General features: G+C 39.7%; 1 protein-coding gene across 2 annotated transcripts in view; it reads left to right on the top strand.

Moving 5' to 3' along the window:
- Window positions 1–17,008, top strand: part of FBN1 (fibrillin 1) — a 141,669-nt gene that overhangs the window by 12,352 nt on the left and 112,309 nt on the right. For both annotated transcript variants that reach the window (XR_009275121.1, XM_058811553.1), the window contains exons 3-6: window positions 1,708–1,790; window positions 2,688–2,786; window positions 9,507–9,602; window positions 11,108–11,203. Coding sequence is in view for 1 of the 2 variants with exons in the window: in XM_058811553.1 (XP_058667536.1) it covers window positions 1,708–1,790; window positions 2,688–2,786; window positions 9,507–9,602; window positions 11,108–11,203 (374 nt within the window). In the remaining variant the exon portion in view is untranslated. The remainder of the gene's footprint in view (window positions 1–1,707; window positions 1,791–2,687; window positions 2,787–9,506; window positions 9,603–11,107; window positions 11,204–17,008) is intronic.

Below are 17,008 nucleotides of genomic sequence, written 5' to 3'. Positions count from 1 at the left end.
CAGGTAGCAACAAACCCATTCTGTCTGGATAAGTTCCATTATTTCTTCTGACTGGAGAAGGTGAAAAGCAATCTCACTTGTCTGCTTGCCAGTCTTACTTGGCAGATGATTGTGGAGCAACATTTGGCATTGATGAACAGGGAACTCCAGGAAAGTTACATGGTTATAGCCCTGCAGGGAAGTGGCTGACATTACTAAAACTGAATACATTGGAATTAAATGAATAAGACTTTGAGTCTGTAACAGCAGTTGCAGGAAGGAGCCTGCAACAGGTCCAATTGTGTTGCTCACATTCACCTCTGTTACTACTTTGTAATTATCCAGAACCAGTGGAAGGTAATGGTAGTACTTACTTTGACTTAAGCAGATTCTGGCCATGGTTGGAAAGAGTAGGTGTCACTGAAATTGGTGTAGTCAGAATACTTGAAATTGCATTAGTACTGCATATCCCTAAATAAACAGAGTATATAACTTTTGTTAGTTGGAAAATGTGCATAAAGAAATGTTTGTATATATTGAGATTGTTTGTCTTAAGTGGCCTCACCATATGAAGTAACTATTGTTTACTTAAACATTGCTGTACTAGCAATGAAGAACTTTCTGAAAGACCAAGGACAAAATAATAATAGAGAACTCTTCTTAAAACAGTAAACATTTCTCTAACTGTATACAATATTTTAATATAGCAGTTCCTAGGAAGTTTCTAGCTGCATTAAGCTATTGAGTAATTGCTCACAATATTAGCAGAGTTTGTAAAATTTTCCTGTGCTAAGATTATTAAGTGTAAAACAAAAGAAGGCACATGTTCCCATTTTTTAAAGTATTCTTACTAGCTTTATTTGCATTAACAGATATGTCAAATAAATGGGACAAGATAGATTAAAGGAATCAACTGTCCTCCTGTGTATCAGAGATATAGAATAATTTCAACTTTTCTATTTTTATCAATAAAATCATGATAGGAATAGTGTCATGTCCTGTCAGCTTTCAGCTGTCATAAACTCTAGTAATAAAGTTATTTGACAGGGTAAATGTGGATGAGAGGAATGGGTTGGAAAGGAAAATTCCTGTAGATTCCTCCTCATTTAAGGAGCGAAGTAGGCCCCTCATACTAATTTCATAGCACTCTATCACTAAATACACTGACATCCTTGATTGTTTTTGGTAGTAATTTTTACGAATGAAGAATTAACATATTTTGACTCGTTTATTTGGCTAATGTTCTTGTTGGCATGTTTCACTCACACATAGTTTTGTTCATGGACAAAACAGGGAACAGTAATAATAAATACAGCTTTAGAGTACAGAAAAGAAAGCAACAGGAAGATTTAAAATTCCTACTCAAAGAGTGATTATTAATGATGCTGGATGCTAATTTTTTATTTAAGTGTGTGAGTTTTGCTCAAAAAACCTGGATGGTTACTTCTTCAGATATGGAGTGTTGTGAGACAAAGTTTCCCCATTCTATTCCTGTTGTTCAGATATTACTGATTTGATTTTGTGCATGTAATGTAATCTTTAATTTACAGAAGTTTATGTTACCTAAAAACCCCAAAAACTACAGGCCAAAAAGATACCACACTTCTAAATTTAATTCTTGAAATGTATATTGTAGTGATTTACCTTTGCCATTTTAGGTTGCTACTTCTAAAACATAATTCTGAGTAAAAATAAGAATTCATCCTTATCCTTTTTATTTTTTCCCAGACCAAATGTGTGTGGATCACGTTACAATGCCTACTGCTGCCCTGGATGGAAAACGTTACCTGGTGGAAACCAATGCATAGTCCGTAAGTCAATCTCGTTATGTGCTATGACTGATGTTTATCTTTGTCCTTCTATGTCTCAGGGTGGTTTTAATTGTACACCAGAACTGAAATGTGTTTCTCTATGTTTTCAATAGCAGCTATGCATGATTGCTTTACCATTTAAAATATATTAAGCTAATATACAAAGTTTCATGGGCTACAGCACAGTGATGTGATACCAGTATTTAACAAAAGATTGATCTCGTCCACATGTTCTGTTTAAGTCTCTAGTAAAGGCTTCCAAGGGGTGTGTAAACTCCTGGGAATGAGTGCAATGTGTTAATCTATGTAGGTTAATGGAAGGAGGCAACAGCATCAGGCCAGCAAATGCATTTTCTCCACTTCTTTGGACCATAACCCTGAAATATGTAATGTATGCATACATCATAGTGCTCTATGCATATTCATGTGTAGTAGAACAGTGTACCAGAAATAACTCCTAAAGGCACTTTGCCCAAGGTTGATAAGACTCTCTCCAGAGATCCTGCAGCAGCATGCTGTCAGATGGGAATGACTGCTCTTGTCTGTGTGTGGTGCAGAAATAAAGGAAGCATTATGTTGCTGCCTCAGTGCCATCCTTCCTCCAGGAAGGTCTGGTAAAATGGAAAACAGTTTCACTTTTCCAGGGAAATCTCCCCATATCTAGTGTGGTCTGTGGCATGTACCCAGACCTTTTTATAGCAGATGGTGAAGGTCTAGGTCTTAGCTGCCCCCCATAAAGATGCAGATGAATGGGAGGAACTGTTTTGGGATCTGTTATGTGCGGTTTAATGAGTTTGTGGGTATTTATGTTATGGTACTGAATTTTCTGTCAGGTGTTTTTTTATGTGTTTGAGGTTTTTGAGACATATTTTAAAGGCATTTATGTTTTCTTAATAGCAATCTGCAGACATTCCTGTGGGGATGGATTTTGCTCTAGACCAAACATGTGCACATGCCCAAATGGTCAGATAGCCCCCTCCTGTGGTTCAAAATCAAGTAAGTATTTCTTCTGTGTCTCTGATATTGCTCTTTTGAGTCTGTGAAGCTACTAAGGTATGTAAAATAGTTCAGTGGTCAGTATTTAAGACAAATAACCTCTGAGTCACCAGACATACTTTCACCACAGGAAGGGAAGTGTAGCTTTCTATGATGAAACTGAAGAATGACTCAGAGATGGGCTTTTGGAGATGCTTCTTTTTTTTTGCCAAATCAAACCCAAAGCAGTCTTATTGGAAGCTATTTTCATTTGCCACTTTTTAACAGTAATTCCAGTCCTCCTTGTTTTCCAGAAAATACCTTATTTCTGTTCACTGGAAGACGTGAGCATGTATACGACAAAAGTTGTATTGATAGAGAGACAGCTCTTGACAATTGGCTGATCTTGACATGCTTTGGAATTTCCTTCAGATTTCAAGGATTATAAACCAGACACTATGTGTGCTGTATGTTAATACCTAGGCCTACAATCTTTAGAGCATTTCCTTGCCAGGCTCAGTACGTATCTTCTGAATCTAATAGTGCTGACTTTCTTCAGGTGACACTTCTGTAGGTACTAGAGGTACAGAGTTGCCCAAGGTTTTAAGTGGAGCAGCTTTTCATCAGAAAAACCAAGATTCTTTGAAAATGAAGGTTTTCAGAGAGATGACTTTTCCTAGAAATGTTTGTATTTAAAGTTTTCAAGAAAGGTCCCCCAGAGCCAGGGAAAAAAATGTAAAATTAAATTCATTCAACGAACAGAGAACTCAATGGCTAAACATGAGTTGAGTGTTTGATATTGAGTAGGATTCATATCTGAGATGCCAACTGTAAAGTACTCTGTATTGTCATTTGAACGTGGTTCTTGTCTCTTAGAATGTAGAAGATTGAGATTTTTTTTACAACATATGAAGTTTCTGGAAAGAATTTTGGGGGAGACTTTTTCCCACAAATGCCTGTAACTATTTGAGCAACATATTGACAAAAGTCAGTGGGGGGGTTGCACTCAGCTGAGGTCTCTAATATTATGCAAAGTAGTTATCCTTTTAGTTCTGAATATCTTTTGAAACTCAGTGTGTGGTCTGCTTTGCTTCTGTATTTTTTACTTTGCCATTTTTTTGCTTTCCTGGTTGATAAGAGTTTTCCCACATAACTGGCCATTTCAGTTTGTGGTTTTAGCATCCTTTTTATGCAACAACAGTGGAAAAACATTAACAACTGCAGAATGTAATGGAATGGCATGTACTAAAATGGTAAATATTGTTCTTTGTAATTCAACCCATCTCATGTTCCTGTGATGTATGTTAGGGAGAGGACAGCATGAGGAAGATGTGGAGCTATAGAGTTCCCAGAGAGTACTGGAGGGAGGGAAGGGTGCAAAATGCTGCACAAATGTGTGTGGTGGTGTGCTCCTGCCTGGGTTTGCAGCTACTGTTTTACCAGGTGCTTATGCCTTAGTCCTATAAGGCAGTAAAGGAAGGTATGACCTTCTCCCCTTACCCTTTGGGCACAGAAGGAGAGATACATCCCTGTTTCTGTCACCTGTTTTGGCACCTTTGGCAGGAACAAGTGGGCCTTACCTTGTGTTTTTCTTTGGCCCCACTGAAGTCTTTTATGAGTCAAGACTCAAAAGAAACCTAGGGTAAAGTTTTTGGTTCTTCTTGTAGCTTTTCTTCTGAAATACTCCACCATTGTTCTCCATTGTTTTAGCCTTCATTGGAGTTGTTCAGTTTCTGCAGTAACATAAGACACATTTTGTGTATCCCTTTAATTTATTAAAACATACCAATTCTAAAAGCAAAAGTGTCTGGTAAGTTGTGGAGAAAAGATTCTCCACTGCTTCTGTGCACTCATGTGTAATATTTTTATGATTTAGCGCATCATTAGTACTTACAGAACATACTTTATGTAAATAATTTGTGCTGTTGGCACTGTAGACAAAACCCATGAATGTGTATTTACACAATAGACCACAATGACTTAGATGTGCAATTAGAAAACAAAGTAAACAGTTTGTTTAAAAGTACTGTTTGACATCAAATGGTTACAGTTAATATTTTGTCAGAATATTCATTCTTTAAACCTTATTTTAATTATATGTTTTTAAAATAAGAAAAAATCTAATTAAATAATTAAAAATCAAATGTAAATGATATGTGTTTGTCACATGCAATATAAAAATAGCAAATATGAGTGAAAATGCCATGATTTCTCAGAATTAAGTGTATAGCTTCTGGTACATGAGATGTGTCTGAGGCGTCCTTTGGATATTTTAAGATATGTATGTCTTTAGTATTTAAACAATCAGTGGTAGGCATAGATTTTCTAGCAGGTACATCCATAGATAGAAACTGAATTGGCAGTGATTCATACTCTGGTTGTCTGTCGAAATAAAATATTGAATGTGGATTGGAAAGCATGTGGCTTTGAGAGTAAAACAAAGTCTCCAAGTTTGATTCTCACGCAGGTCAGTTTCTGGGGCTTTTCTGGTTAAGAGTCAGCCTTAGGAATCTGATTTGTGGTTGAAAAGATCAACCGGTGGTTTTCTCAGCAGGGATTTTAGTGACATCAATAAACTTACTGGCTGAGTAGTGGTTATTGCTGTGTAATTAGTGAATTTTTGGGTGTGCTTACAGCAGGCTTGGAGATAAGAGTGCCAAGTGTGGAGGCCTCCCTGCCGCTGGCTGTGATGTGTGTGTGCTCTGACGCTGCAGGTGCAGCTGTGTGCAATGTGCAGCGCTCTGTGCTGTGGGAGGTGTCCTGTGCTCCCTGCTCTGCCAGCTCTGCTGTGGCAGCGGCTTCACTGCTGCCCCCAGAGCTCCCGGGCTGAGGCTGCTGTGTCTGTGTGTGTGGCTGCTGCAGGGTGCTGTCACAGCTGGGGCTGCGGTGTCCGTGTCTGTCACAGCTGGGGCTGCCGTGTCCGTGTCTGTCACTGCTGCAGGGTGCTGTCACTGCTGGGGCTGCGGTGTCCGTGTCTGTCACAGCTGGGGCTGCTGTGTCCGTGTCTGTCGCTGCTGCAGCCCGGCCCCTCTTAGTGCTCCATTCACGCTCTGTGATCCTGCCGCGTGTTAGAGCTGCTGCTCTGCCCCTGTGCGAGCACGGGGCAAATGAGGAGGAGGGTGTCAGGCTGCCCCCAGGGTTATGGGTCAGATTTGTCTCTGAGCTGAGCCCCTGGTTTTGCTTCTGTAGTTAGAATGGTTTTGGCTGGCTGAAACAGGGAAGGCATTTGCTGATGGGGCTGTTCCTGAAGGAAGGGAGCTATGACAGAGGCAGCAGTGGTGCGTGCTCGGGGTGACGGCTGTGGAGATAAGTGTCTGTGTCCAGAGCCTGCTCTGTGCCCCTGCCAGCAGCATCAGAGGCACAGCCGAGGTCTGAGCTCCTGCCCGGAGTCTTCCTCAGAGACCGCCCGTGGTGTGCGGCTGAGCCCGGGCCTTGGCTCCGTGCCCTGGGATCCCACTCCTCGGGTGCTATAGGAGGGGTCTGCTCAGCCTTATATTGTGCTACTGTCAGATGTGGGGTAAGGACTTGAATTTCGAATGTTCCCAGAGTTGTTGAGAGTACTGCGGATTTTGTCTATGCCTTGTGCAGGGCCGTGGAGCAGCAGGCTCGTGTCCCGCCTTGGCGCTAGCTGCCATCTCTCTCCTGAGTCAGTCACTTGACAGAGAAAGCACGCTGAGCATCTGGGATGCGATGCGGCCGTCATTCCTTGTTTACGGTTCCTGGCAGGCAAAGCCCTGCGTCATGCACGGCCGGGGCTGGGAGCGTTCCCTCGGCAGTGGCACAGAGGCAGAGCCGGCCTCTCCTCTCCCGCGGTGCCCGGGGGCCGCGCTGCCGCCCTCAGCCTGAGGGGCCGCCGGTTTCCCCCTGAGGAGGGCAGAGCCTCCCGCCTCGCGGTGCTGAGTTTGGGAGGGCAGAGTGGACAGCCTGTGGGCTACCTCTCGTTTGCTTGGTGAGCTCCTGCACGCTTCATGAGCGGTTGTGCTTGTGGCCGTGCTCTGGGTGTGATGAAGTCTTTACTCAGTTTTGCTGGGTATTTATTTAAAAAGTCAGGAATTGTTGTGCTTAAGAGGGCAGCACTTTGATAAAAAACACAAATTTCGCCCACACGCAAAGCCTGTGTGGATATGTATGGTCTTGCTGGCTCTTTTGCAGGTTTATAAAGTTGTGTTCCTGCAGTTATTCCTGTTTTGACTTCAGGCATTTCCAGTGCAGACTGTTTACAAATTGGATGTGAAAAAGAACAATAATTGATTAAAAGCAACCGTTTATTGATGTTAACATTTCCTGTGCATGCTAGATAAGGCAAAGCTATATGCACTGATTCACCAGCCTTATGGTAATTCCTGTGCTTTTCCTTTGAGTCTATGTCAGTGTGGTATCTTGGAACAGGTTGTTTGATTTACCGGAATATCTCCACTGACATTAATGGAATTGTTGATATAGCTGAGAAAAGAGAACCTGGACCTGCATTAATATGCTAGTTTTCAAAAATGCATTTTTAAAATCATCATCCGAGCTCCAGACAGCCTTTGAATGTGTCTGTAAACTTTTGGAAGGATAATATTACAGAATAGTTTGTATGATTTTGGAAGTACTCTTTCCAACATTCCCACAAAAGAGGGCAGAAAATAAGTAATTAGTTTACTGACTATGTCAGTGATCCTCTTGCCTGGTAATAGGCAAGAAAGCTCACTGCTTTAAATGGCTCATTTTAGTAAGGATGACTGGGTGTCCCAGCAGTCTCCCATAATGATTTTAGTTTTTAAAGGAGGAAGAAGTATTTTACCTTGAAAAAGTTATTTTAAGAAGCAGTAAGACAAGTAATGGAAACTTTGTGTGTATATCCCCAAAATGAGGAAATATACTTTATTTATACATGAATAGATAATATGAAAATCATAATTTCAGCTACTGTTAACCTTTTAATCTCAAATGTAGTTCAAACTACTTAAATGGCTTTGGTCTTCATGTGGGAATGGAAATTAGCTCTTGGCATAGCTTGCTCTAATTGAAATCAGTTTGTGGTTTTTAAGTTCCTTCCCTGCTTGACAGATGATATCATTTCCTATGCTTTTTGTAATCCCCTCTGTTTTTCTAAGATTGTATAAAGCTAGTTGAACTGCACATTTTAAAGTAACTTTTAAAGTAATTGTACACCTTTTTCTGACCTACTTAGGACATTGTCCAAAAATCTTCACCACATATTCACTCTGTATTTGCAGATAATTTTACTTTTTATTGAGGAATGTTAGTACATTTTTGTTGCTTGAGGTACTGAAGTACATCCAAAGCAGAACAAAGACGTATAATAGCTATTAGACACATAAGAAATGTAATACACAGTTTTTGCTTTTATAATTGAAGAATTAAGGTTACTAGTGTTTTAAATGCTAGATTGCTTTCAATTCTTTCTCCAGTTTTATGTTTTACTTCTGTTTTGTGGAATCATATTGTTATAGAAGGCAGTACAGTTAAAATTATTATTGCTACTTGAAAATAAAAAAAAAAATCTGTTCACATACTTCTGTTAAAAGCCAAATGATGCCTAAGAGTTTTGTGTGAGATGAAAATTTTGGTGTTTGGCATGGCACCTGTTAGCTGCAGGCTCTGACAGGACATGCAATTTGCATTTTTCAGTCCTCAGCATTTCAGACAGCATGGTGTAGGTATCCAGTGCTCCATCACAATCTACTGAAGGCTGATCAGACTGTAATCCTTTCTGGGGAGGAGCCTTTCATGCAGCTCCTGTGAGAAGGAAAACCATTTCCCAGCTGCTTACTGGAGTACAGGCCCCAGTTCCCAGCTGTGCTGGACAGCAGGACCTGTAAGGACTTTGCTTTGTTGGGAGACACTAAAAGTATGTCAGGCTCTTCATAAGGCATAGAGAAGTGGGCAGGTCTCCCAACATCTAGTTAAGAAATATATTTGCCCTTATTACTAGAAAAATTACTCAGAGACATGATGTTTTACTGGCATGGGGCTTCAGCTGCCTGTTAACCATTATAAGTGGTGGGGATGCAGCTGGGGAGAGAGTGCTGCTGCTCCCCTGCCTGTGCCCTTGGGAGGGGAAGGCTGTTGGCTCTGGGGAAGGGCAGTCTGTGAGCTCTGCAGCTCCCAAGCACAGCAGCTCTACTAGTGGGGTGAGCCCACAGTTGGCATACAGAAAAATCACTCTGTTATTTCTTCTTTTTATGCCAGAAATCCTGCTTGGCCAGGTCAGCTTCTGGTGTTGCTTGTGTTAGCAGAACAGGGCTGTCTGCAGGAGCTTCCTTACATGCTTCCCTTCAATACTTCCTTCCCCCACTTCCCAGATGATAAGGCTCCCTTTCTAATGATGCTGTCTGCCAGAAGTTTAGTACTTTCCCTTATTGAAGGCTTTTTCTCATAATTGCAAGCTAGGAAAGAAACATTGAGGACTTATGCTCATATGAAATGCCTTTGACTTGATTTGAATGAGAGGGTTCATCAAATTCTTGCACCATATCCTATTTCCTTAGGAACTGTGAATCTATATTGTGTTCTGTGGTGCCATTTTCCATATCTGTCATAAAATGTCCATTCTTGACTTCTAAAACTTTCTGGTTCATAGAGTCAATCCCTAAAAAAAAAAGTAAAAGTAAATATTTACCTTTAGCAAACAGTAAAGTGTTTCTGACTCAGATTCAGTTTTCATTTTATAGTAAAATTAGGATTTTTAATAAAAAGTTTGGTTTAACTGAGGAAAATCTTTTTCCTTTCAAGTCCAACACTGTAACATCCGCTGCATGAACGGGGGTAGCTGCAGTGATGACCATTGCCTCTGCCAGAAGGGATACACAGGAACCCACTGTGGGCAGCGTAAGTACACTCCCTGGAATGCAGATACTCTTGTGTGGCTCTGTGATGTGTGGGTTGGACACACTTTAGCACTAAACTTCAGCTGCTGTTGAGCTTGTTTTTGATCAGGCATAGTGAAATTTTACAGAAAAATACATGTCTTTGTAATGAATGCTGAGTGAATTCTTACTGATCAAGACTATTAAAAACACCATGTGACTTCGTAATAATTGGATATAACTTGACCCTATAGTTCTCACTGCCATAATTCCCATTGACCTCCAGGACTTCTCACCCACTAAAGCAGTATATCATACATCTAAATTTTACATGAGATTCAGTTTTAATTTCATAGATAAAATTAGTATTTTTTATAAAAAGTCTTGTTTTCATTACAGTGTTTGCATCAGACTTAGCTAGTATGCTTTAGAAATTTTGATGTTGTCTTATTAGAGTTGATTGACAGATGTTTTTATTTCCTCAATCAGTCCTTAGTCAAAAGCAATCCTGGATGTGCTGCTTGAAATCTCTCCCAAAGTGACTCTGGTGCTCTCTTGTTCTTGGCTGGAATGCTGTGAAGAAACTCAAATAAGGATGTAGACACTGCTTTTAACCAAGGCTGTTACGTTGCTATCTAGTGAAATATTGGTCTGACACAGAAAATATGTTTAGCTCATTTAATGAAAACCTTTTGTGCTCTGTCAAAATCAATGGCACACTTTACATGGACTTCAGTGGGACCAGGAATTTACCCTAATAATCTGGAGGAGGATCACATGGTGAAAGGATTAAGAATTGTATTTCTGCCTTCACTGTGAAATATCAAGTGGATAAAAGAGGATAAATGGAAATCTTTCTACTGAAGTGAATGTGAAACGGAACAAAGAATAACATTACTCAATGAACATGAAATTGTATTTAAAATCTCCTTTTTCATGTGCATGTTGTATTTTCTAATTATATCTGAGAAGAATTTCTTTTGGAGTTTATTATTAAAAATTGACTTCTGAAGCTAGTGACAACATGATACAGAGGAAGAGTATCTTGAATTAACATGGAATAGATATTGATTCAATTTTGCTTTCCTAGTTAATAGCCTTATTTATTTAACACCAGCAAACAGCCTTTTAATACTGGGTTATTACAGAAGGAGCAAACACATTTGAGGATTTAGAGATTAAATATTCCTCTCCATCTTCTATCTGCAATCTCTATCAGTGGTTGTTTGTTACAAGTTTGAAAGATACTATTTTGAAGTTATGGGATTGTCCAGCTATCCCAAAGGGAAAGGCTCTGAGAGGTCAGAAAAGCTGTGGTTGTTCCTGTATTTGTATTATGCTCCACTGATGATGAGCCACGGTAGTAATGAGGCCAGGAAGTAGTAAAAGGTCATGAAGTAGATTCTAGGAAAGGAGTTTGGTCTGTGTACCATTTTTACCAGTTTACCTAAGTTGGCCAAGTACATACCTTCATGTGTCTCTGAAAACAGCTCAATAAAGATTACTCTTGCCTTCCCTTTGCTGCAGCTGTCTGTGAAAATGGATGTCTCAATGGAGGGAGGTGCGTAGCTCCCAACCGCTGTGCCTGCACATACGGCTTCACTGGACCCCAGTGTGAGAGAGGTACGTGCCCTAAACCAGTGGCAGTAATTATGTTCCAGCACCTCCAGCAGTAGGGCTGTTGGGCCTTTACCTATTGTATTCTATGGCTGAATTGCTTGTGTGTTTGTTTTTGTTGGTCTCAAGACAGAAAATAAATTATAAGTAGCATTTTTAGAAGAATTTCATAAGGATAGAGGCCAGGATGAAACACAGACTTAGCTGTTTACTTTGTGATGAAAACACTCCAGTGGAAGAGGTGGCAAATGAAAGTGTTTGCATGCTTTTGCTCAAACTTCAGTTTCTAAGTCATCAGAAAAGGTCTTGAATTTGATATACATGATAAGTAGCATCTTGCCTCTGTCTTTGTTATGTTTTCTTTTGCAGAGTATATTCAATTCTCTTTTCCATTTTGTACAGATTTATTGTTTTGAATTCAGCTTTTTAGTTGCATATCCATAGTGATAATCTTCAAATGAAAACACAATGATACCAACTACCTTATATGGTATGTGGATTTTTCTCAGGGTTATTAAACCAACTTAACATTTCATTTGTGAGCAGTGGACAATGCTTAGGTATAATACTGTTGAGTTTTATAAAAATGCAAATAAAATATTTTCATTTGTCAGAGCAGTTGGTCTGTGTAGTTGGAAATTCATACATTCTATTCATAGAATAGGTTATGTTGCATCTCTATGCACCTGGGGCAGAATAGACATCAATAATCTGGTTTTGGGCTTCCATGTAGAGGATGTGCTTAGCACATGAAATTTCTGTCAATGAGTGTGTCAGATGATCAGTGCTGCACCTAGAGGAGTAACAGTTGGCTTTTATTATGTGGCAGTATGGATGGGTGATACAGAACAAGAACTCTCAGGGGACCAAAGGGTTTTTTTCCTGTGCTTAAACTGATGAATCAGGTATTTCCAACACTCCCTACAACAGACAGAATTGCTGTGTTGGCAGTGTGTGAAGTCATGCCAGTTATCCACTGAGATGTTATAAAAGTAGTAGAAACCAATGGTGAGATTTTTCCAAGGATTGAAAAGTAGCTCAGTTCTGAGTTGTGGGATCTCACTGCTGGAGAGGAGTAAGAGGAATGGGCAATTAGGTTAAAGTTCCCAATTTTGAAGAGAATAAATGCTTATAGGTGAGAATTCACGGAATATTTCTGCAAAGACTTGAAAATGCAAGTAATTACTGCATGTTCTTCATGGGTGAAGTTTTTGAGCCTTCAGTCTGGTGAGGAATGTCAAGTGTAAGTTCAGAAGAATATTGTTCAGTGCTACTTTTGTGTTGCCTGATCTGAGACCAGTTTGACTCCACATCATTAGGGCAAGTTTCTAGGCTGAATTCTGGTAACAGCTTCAGTCCTGTCCCTCAGGGCTCCTTCCTAGTGGTGGGTGGAGTGGGAAACTGGTGGCACAGAGCCATTTGAGCCAAGTCAAGCTATCCTGAAATTACATGCATGCTATTGAGCACAACTGAGGTGGAAATCTGTAACTTACATGCCTTAGTCCATAGGCAGTTTTTTACTTTAAAACGTGCTTGATTTTATAGTTATCAATAAAAGAGAAAATAGACATTAATGAGCTGTAGTATTCCTGGTTAATGCTCGCTTGCTGTGTTGAGGCCAGATGATTGTCATATCCTCCCAGAAAACCTCTGAAATTTGGCTGCTTTCACAGATTTTCTGCAGTCTCTCTACCTAGCTAAGCTAATATGTTCCCCTCCTCTAAAGAGGGTGTGGTGGTTTTTGGTCTCAGAATCACATTATGCCATGAGAAAAACTTTTTCTGAAGATAACTTTTCAAGTATAAACTAATCTTGGTCTTAGAATAACTTGCCTTGTTCAGCACATGCACCTGTGTGGTCACTGGGGAGTTGTCTGGCTGCATATGATTTTACACAGCTGTCAGCTAAGTAAGAGGTCCGTATTTTGAATCTAGCTTTGGAAAGTTCTGTGGCTTTGACACTCCCTCGTGGGCTTCTGATGTACATGTGAATGGATGTTAGCCAGAAAATTGACAAGATTCATGCCTTGTAGAGTAAAATGGTGTGTTTATTAGAAAGAAAAGAAAGAGGGGAGGAAACAAAACAAAACCAAAGCATCTCTGTGTGTGGAATGGTGGCGGGGGGGGGAAGGGGGGAAGGAAAATACTCAAGAGAAATGGTGTCTTAAACGATGCCATTTCTGGCAGAAGCAGGAGAAGCAGATTGTTTTGAAAGCACCATTTCTGGATATAAACGTAATGTGCAGTGATACAGTTTTGTGGCATACACATTCTCCATCTGTTTGGCTGTGATTTGACTTTTAGGTTATGCCATCCCACAAACTAACAGTTATGGAAGTAATTTACTGCTCTGTATCACCCAGTGCTTTTCTCTACAAGCATCAACTAACAGTAACAGTCAAAGAGTGTTTGTGGCACATGTGTCACACACCAAAGAATATTCCAGCCTTTGCTGCATATGACATAACTTACAACTGACTTGAATAAAATGATGTCGAGGCAACCAAACACGAGGGGTTATTCTAATAATCCGATAGGGAAAACATTTAAAATGTTGCAGGTGCTTGGAACAAAGTTAGATCCAGTTTCTTAGCTACAGAGACAAGTTGTGTAGTTCTGTTCTGAAACAGTGTCTACTGTTTTAACTAGTTTTTCCATGCATTACCTCAGTAAATGTTGGCCATGTGGTTGTTAATGAAGACAGGACTCCTGTGTAGGTCAAGGGCTTTATCTGGTGAATGACCCACTGTTTCAAAGTGTAACAAACACCATCAAATTTGTGGCATGAGTATTTCTATGTATTTATTCAGTCATTCTTTGAGAGGGTAGCAGATGGCCTTGGACTGTTTTGGCACACAAATCGCTTTTTTGTATGTCTTAAAAGTGTTAATCTTAGTGTAAAACACTATAAACATGAGCATAAGGAATTCTGAGATTTGCTTATCAGTGGAGTTCCTCTCCATGTCCTGGGAGTGTATGCCATGTCACTGGTGAGACAGGCTTCACCAGAGCTGGATCAATAACTTTACCATGGTGCATATGTATCCTTAACTCCTGAGCTGTTGTGTGAGGTGTTTGGCTCCTTTCCAGAGGAGGAGAAGCTGCCTGGACGTACTGTCAAATATATGCAGCTGTGTCATAAAACAACAGACCTGGCTTTTCTGCGCAATAGTGTTCAAAAAGGTAGACTTGACATACACTCAACAGTATAAGTGGAGTTGGGAATGCTTCCTACAGGCATTTAAGACACATTTAAAATACATAGCCCTAGAAGGAAAATATTTCACAGATATTGCCTCAGTTAAAAATCGAACTTCAGGGACTGCTTTTGGGAAGGTGCTGAGTTCTCTGGCCGTGGTCCAGTGATGAGCTTTGACATGCCTTTAAGTTCAAACCCAAGATGTCAATATGCTTAGAATTATGCAAGTGCTTAAGGGCCTTGCTGGATTTTGGCCCAAGCTTTCAGAGTTAGTTAAGATCTGAGAGATGCACTCAGTTTTTAGTTTATCAGTAATCATATTATTATTAATGAAATCACAGACAGCAGAAAATGAAGATGTGGACAAAGCAAAATTTCTCCCACTGGTTAAAAACTGGATGCCATCCTTATGCCATTTTACTGTTAATGCTGAATAACTTGAGCGAGTTACAGATTCTGCAGTTTCTTTTAGAGTTGCTGAAGAGGCTGAGAGCAGAAACTTAGTTTATGTTCCCCTGAGGATGATTCAGAACATTGACAGCTCTTTCTATTGTCTCTGAAATAGCCTAGAGGATTTAGCTGGCTGTGGGAGATGCCCACGTTTGGGTCATGTGAATACATCCCTGTATCTTGCACTTTATGAAAGTCCAGAGAAAAATTGATGTTAGGACCTCAGGAAGATCAAAACACAGATTTGGTAGAGCTGCCTACAAATTTGTGCACAAACGTTTTCTTGACTCTTTGAAACTATTTCTCTTTAGACTTTTGGGTGATAATACTTTAGGAGGGTGAGTTCTATATAATATAAAGTTGTACATTGTTGTTATCCTTGTATTGCAGAAATGCAATGAAATGTGCTTTTCTTTTTCTGTCTGGATTCATTTAGAGGAACACAGTGGAAGCTTAGAATGTGTTACAGACCTGTTTGTTTATTTGAATGCTTGTGACAACATCAGGGGCTCAATCCTGCTGCATTCTGGAGTTTTGCCACTCGCTTCACATAGGAGCAGAATTGGGCCTGATGTAGTTCAAATATTAAAAACGTACCACGTGTGTTTTGTTTTTTTATGGACTCAGAATATGAGCAAATGATTGCTTTTTCTTCAAACAGAGTCGTTTCTGTACTGCTCTCTTCATAGCAGGAATTTTTGCATAATTTTTAATTATATTTGGCCATTATTAAAAGTTCCCAGAATTAATGCCATATGTAAAAATATCTTTCCCGGAGCCTCCCTATGAAAGTGCAGCCTCTGAAAGTGGTCAAGAGTAATGTAGGGCTCTGTATATTTTTTTTTCTTTCTAAATACTACAACGGGTAGAATGTTTTTACAAAGAGGACACTGCACCCCTTAGTGTGCCCCGTCTCTGGTATTTAGTCTAAATGGAAAGTAAATAACAAAGTGTAGATAGCAGTAAAAGTATGTTCCCAAACCCTTATGTTGCATTTAAAGTAGTATTGCAGCATATGGTAGCTGGCAAACATTTGAATAAACTTGATTTCTGTTGCTTTCTTCCAAGAAACACATCTGTTGACATAGACATGTAGTTTCTGCAGCCCTGTAACATGAATGCATGCATGTACAGTGTTATAGCAGCAAACTGATGAGTGGCTGGACTTGAAGGCCTGCAATAAGGACTCTTGCATACATTTTTCCCCCCTGAAAAATTATGGAAAATGGCTTCAGGCTGAAGATCAATATATTTAGTCACAGAGTGATGTTTTATTGACTTTAAAATAATTTCAGTATATGTTGTCACCTTTGATGTCTTTCAGTTTTAGAATAAAAATTCCATTGGGTTATCTTCTCTAAAAACGAGGTTGAGATAACTGGATGAGTTTTTTATTTTTTAAAATTGAAGCTGCAGCTTTATGGTCGAGAAGGCAGCCTCTACAGGATGATTGTGTGTGATTTAGGTGGTTTTTAATACTTAGCAATATAATCAATAGATCTCTGGATCAGAACTCAGGTCTGTTATTTGATGCCAAAAAGCAGTTTTAGGGATCTTATGTGTAGGAAGGCTTTTATCCATTGTTCTGGTCCTTGCCTGTTCACCCCATAACTGGCTTTGTGTTGCTTTCTCTGTGCTTTGTGTGTCTTAAAATATCATATAGCCAGTTCTAAAATGTTTCTTCAGATATATGCTTTTAAGCTTAATCAAGATCCATAAATGATTAAGCACATATGGCTTAGGTCTCTTGTGAGATGTGAGGGCTCCAACTTTTGTACATGAAGCTGAACATTTACATTTTGCTCCAAATTGAGTTTTGGTTTCAGTCAAACAAATCTAAAGTTTTCATTCAGCTATTTGGCAGACCTTTTTATATTTCCATGCTTTCTTGATTGGCTGCTAAGGACACTGACCTTTAGATGTGCAGTAAAGTATTGTTTGGACTTTGCTTTGTTTTGGTTTTAGTTGTAGCAGTAGAGATGCATACAAATTTAATCACTAACTGTGGAGCCTATAGTTGGTATAAATTATCACCAAAACATTTGAATGAAATAGCTGCATTGTTCTAATCTGTAAGATTTGGTTCTTGTATGTAGGACATTGAAAAGGCTCACAGGAGAGTCACTAGATCATTCTTCTGGTACTGCAGACAGCTTTGTTGTT

This window comes from Ammospiza caudacuta, chromosome 10 (assembly GCF_027887145.1).
Source record: "Ammospiza caudacuta isolate bAmmCau1 chromosome 10, bAmmCau1.pri, whole genome shotgun sequence".
Lineage (NCBI taxonomy): Eukaryota > Metazoa > Chordata > Aves > Passeriformes > Passerellidae > Ammospiza > Ammospiza caudacuta.
Note: the sequence above shows the minus strand (reverse complement) of the source record. Positions and strands in the feature narration are given on the sequence as shown.